This window comes from Vanessa tameamea, chromosome 15 (genome assembly GCF_037043105.1).
Source record: "Vanessa tameamea isolate UH-Manoa-2023 chromosome 15, ilVanTame1 primary haplotype, whole genome shotgun sequence".
NCBI lineage: Eukaryota > Metazoa > Arthropoda > Insecta > Lepidoptera > Nymphalidae > Vanessa > Vanessa tameamea.
Genome location: NC_087323.1, coordinates 5,730,584 through 5,734,528, shown reverse-complemented (window position 1 = coordinate 5,734,528; position 3,945 = coordinate 5,730,584). Strand labels below are relative to the sequence as shown.

The 3,945-nt window shown below is 33.5% G+C and overlaps 1 protein-coding gene across 1 annotated transcript; it reads left to right on the top strand.

Moving 5' to 3' along the window:
• The first annotated feature begins 1,377 nt into the window (after positions 1-1,377).
• Positions 1,378-2,569, top strand: LOC113399110 (uncharacterized). The gene has a single exon (XM_026638148.2). It carries the CDS (start codon positions 1,426-1,428, stop codon positions 2,260-2,262), a length of 837 nt encoding a protein of 278 aa, XP_026493933.1. The 5' UTR covers positions 1,378-1,425; the 3' UTR covers positions 2,263-2,569.
• The last annotated feature ends 1,376 nt before the right edge of the window (positions 2,570-3,945 follow it).

Below are 3,945 nucleotides of genomic sequence, written 5' to 3'. Positions count from 1 at the left end.
CCTTATACATCCGCTAAGAACGGTCTTTACGAAACTCCACTCATAAGGCGGTAAAACGGGGTTTGGATAGGTGTGTTTTATAAATTTCGCCCGAGTAAAGCCGCAGATTCATCTAGTGTATGTATGTATCTATTACTTGATTGTATCAAGTATGTAACATAATACGGTTAGGACATGACCTGATTTATGATTTATTTATAATATTATATTCTACGCTTTTATCTTCAAATATTTAATGCAATAAAAAAAAGGTGTCAAGTCTAAGTTTTGAAATATGATATGGTTGATAGAATTATAGATAACAAAGACGGAAGCGTGGTATTTCGAGTATGAACTACATTTTTGCCCATTAAAAAAGTCAGCAGTCAGCTATTAACCTAAAGATATATAGTCATTGCAAAAATATGTATGTCATAATAGATGTATTGAGCCATGGATATTGTATTACTTAACAAATTCATCCCTGTATATTATAGCGTTTAGTTATAAGTCAATTGTGTGAACACAATATAAAAATATCTTATTATACAATATTTTAATTTTCGGTATGATAATGATGAATTATTGGATATATTTTATTTATTTATTTAATATTTGGGAAACAAACAGATATAAAATATAATCTGATAACATAATACAATTTAAATATCACATTATCCAGCGAAGTTTCCACCGATTGATAAAACATAAAATGCACTCAAATATTTTAACACAATAAGATAAAAAATATTGGACAATATTAAAAGTATATAATTAAGTTAATTTAAGATTGTTACAAATATTATCTTTAAATTTAATCAAAGACAAATGAAATATATCAATGTTCCCAAAATGCTTATTATATTCGCGACAAGCTCTTATTAGAAAACAGTTTTTTTAATGAATAACGACTCACGGATTCAATGTCAATTAAACGAAAAATGAAATTAAACAATACAAGCAATCAATGTATGCAAAAAGGATTAAAGTAAGACTAATAAGTAATAGTTTGCATAATATGATTATATTAATCTGTTGAGAAAATCTAGAAGTAATAAAAAAATATATTGTCAGTAAAAACAAAGGAATTATTACCAATCTGGATTTCTCAAGTGCCTAATTATTATACGATGTAATAACTACTACCTCACGGTACAAGGCAAATTCTTAAAATGTCATGCATGACATTAAAACATGTCCAAAGAAGTTTTCTAAGGACAACGACAGTGGTTATCCGCAGCGTAATATCACTTCCTAGATGCGCCCCATACATCCGTTGTACCGCAAAACGATAATATTTCGTAGTCGCATGTTATAAACTCGTGGTCGAACCCGCAAGCCCTTCCAATAAGCTTCAAGGCCTTTACTTGTCTTATAAAACGAGTTAAAACGAACGCAAGTACACACTTTGTTACTTTCACGCGAGCAGTGCACATTTTGAGCAAAATGTATAGGCTCTTTGTATTTGCCTTTGTGATCGCGGCGGTCGCGTGTCAGCAACATGAAGGAGCAAGACGAGTTCCTAAATATGCGGGTGATCCTAAAACTGCCGCCATTGTTCAAGAGGCTCGTTACCTCAGCGGAAACGGAGCTTTTGGAGCAGCTTACCAGCAAGAAGATGGTATCGACTTTAAAGAGGAGACAGATGCTGATGGCAACAGGAGAGGAAGCTACTCTTACATCGATCCTACTGGCCAAAGGAAGACAGTGAGCTACGTTGCTGGCAAAAATGGATTCCAAGCTACTGGGGATCATATTCCCACCGCACCTCAGCCAGTTGCACCCACTCCTGGATACCAACCTGATCCTCGTTACAATTCTCCTGATTATAAATCACAACAGTATAGTGCTCCTCAGCAGTACTCAGCTCCTGTAGCTCCTCGTAATTATGGCGGAAAACCCAATGTTGACGATGGCCAATACTACCCTGAACTGTACGAACGTGAAAACCAAGGTGCTTCCCAACAGCAATACCAGGCACAACCTCAATACCAAGCTCAAACTCAGTATCAACCTCAGCAACAATACCAATCGCAACCACAACCACAATACCAACCCCAGCAACAATACCAGCCCCAACAAAGCAACACCAACAACATTTACCCAGGAGTCCAACAGGCTCAATATAGTGGAATTCAATCTCAACAATACAACGCACCACAGCCTTCTCACCAAGACTACTACGAGCCCACCACGCCACAACCATCGCGTTTCTTCCCTCCGGGCAAGTTCAGCCTGAACCGTGCTCCTGACGGCTACACCTACTCATTCCACAAAGTATAAATTTTACTTAGAGAAAAGGCACTCGGCGATTTGTAATGCCTGAAACGTAAAAAGCTCGCATCAATTAGTAATTCGCCGAGTCATCAGAGGGTAGCAGCGGTACATGCTCGCTTGCTTCGAAAGAATTTCTTAATTGTTGTTTGCTGTGATATTGTGTGCTAATGGACAAAGTGTTGTTAATATCATTACTGAGTATGGGATTCATAATGGAACGTCTGAAGCAATATTTGCATACTTGTAAATAAATTTATTATTATCTTAATTATTAGTAATTAATGTTTTATTAAATTTCCTAACTTTTTCTCAACTTATACATTTTATTTAATACTAACTGAAATAACATAAAATAATATACGACTTGATTATTTAATGTAATTTAAGATTAAATTATTCCATCCGATAACCAATATTGAAGTATAAATACAGTTGTTTAACAAGGAGAGAGAGCTTCCTTTGTTTCCGAACTAGACTTATATTACATTTTCGTAATACACTACATTACGCCATTTGGCGTAATTCATAATAAATATTATCCGTATTGTATAGTATATATATTTTTGAAATAAAGCGTGTGCAAAGCACAGAAAGTATATTTAAATACACAACAAAATATAAAAGTTGAAATAAAAGAAAAAAAAATGTTTTAATGGCGGACCATTAAATAACAATTTATGGAGAAATATATTAGTATACAAATGATTTATATATAATAATATTTTAATTGATTCCAAAAAAAAATATATTTAAAACAAAAAAAGTATGCATAAATTTACGATATTAACTGACATTTAAAAAAAACTAAGATTAAATAAAAGTTGCTTTCAACTTCCTGCTGTCCAAGGTTCCAGGGGCGTGGGCGTCCGCATTCTACCGCACTTGCAGACCTACAACTAGATCACCTTACTACTAATAATGGATATTATATTGCTGAACGTTCTACCACGCCTTTCCATTTACCTACACTCGATCCAGTAAAGAATATTACAATATACTTCAAGCCAAATTAAACTTTATTTTAATACATGTACGTTTTTAAATTGCATGCAGAAGGTGCAACAAAAATTGCTGACATTTAATCAGATACTGTCAGGGTACAGGCTTTATAAATAGTCCAAATATCAACAGTGCTCACTATACTGTATACCAAACTTTCTGTAGCTGAGTAACTAAATAAAAAAATTAAGCCATATTTACGTCGGACAAAAGTGTTAAAATTATTTACAAATAAAATAGCAATAATACAGTGTATTTAAACCACCGCACTACCGCAGTTTTACAAATTATAATTTGTAAATTAGACTTACAAAAATATAATGACATAAACGAAATGTTACTGCTAAAAATTATAAGTTGCTTAGGACACATACATGTTACCTATATAAATATGGATAAATTTGCTCTACATTTTATGACAAAATTATTGCTCAAATTGCCAATTGTGTGCACAGTGTGCGTGGAATAGTGACTATGTAGTTATTGTAGGCTAACCTTTAACTCCGATTGGTCACACCAACATTCACAATAGTTTGATTAACAGTGATTGTACTCGTATTGTTTTGTGCCTCGCAATATGATTCTCGCAACATTGTTTCAATGAATTGTTGCACCAATTTTATTGTTTGAGCTGTGTATTTTTTTTTTTTTTTGTAACACGTTAAATGATTATCTCAAAAGGCATGGGTG

Coding starts and splice junctions, on each gene's coding strand:
- LOC113399110 (XM_026638148.2), top strand. CDS start 1,426: ATGTATAGGCTCTTTGTATTTGCCTTTGTGATCGCGGCGGTCGCGTGT.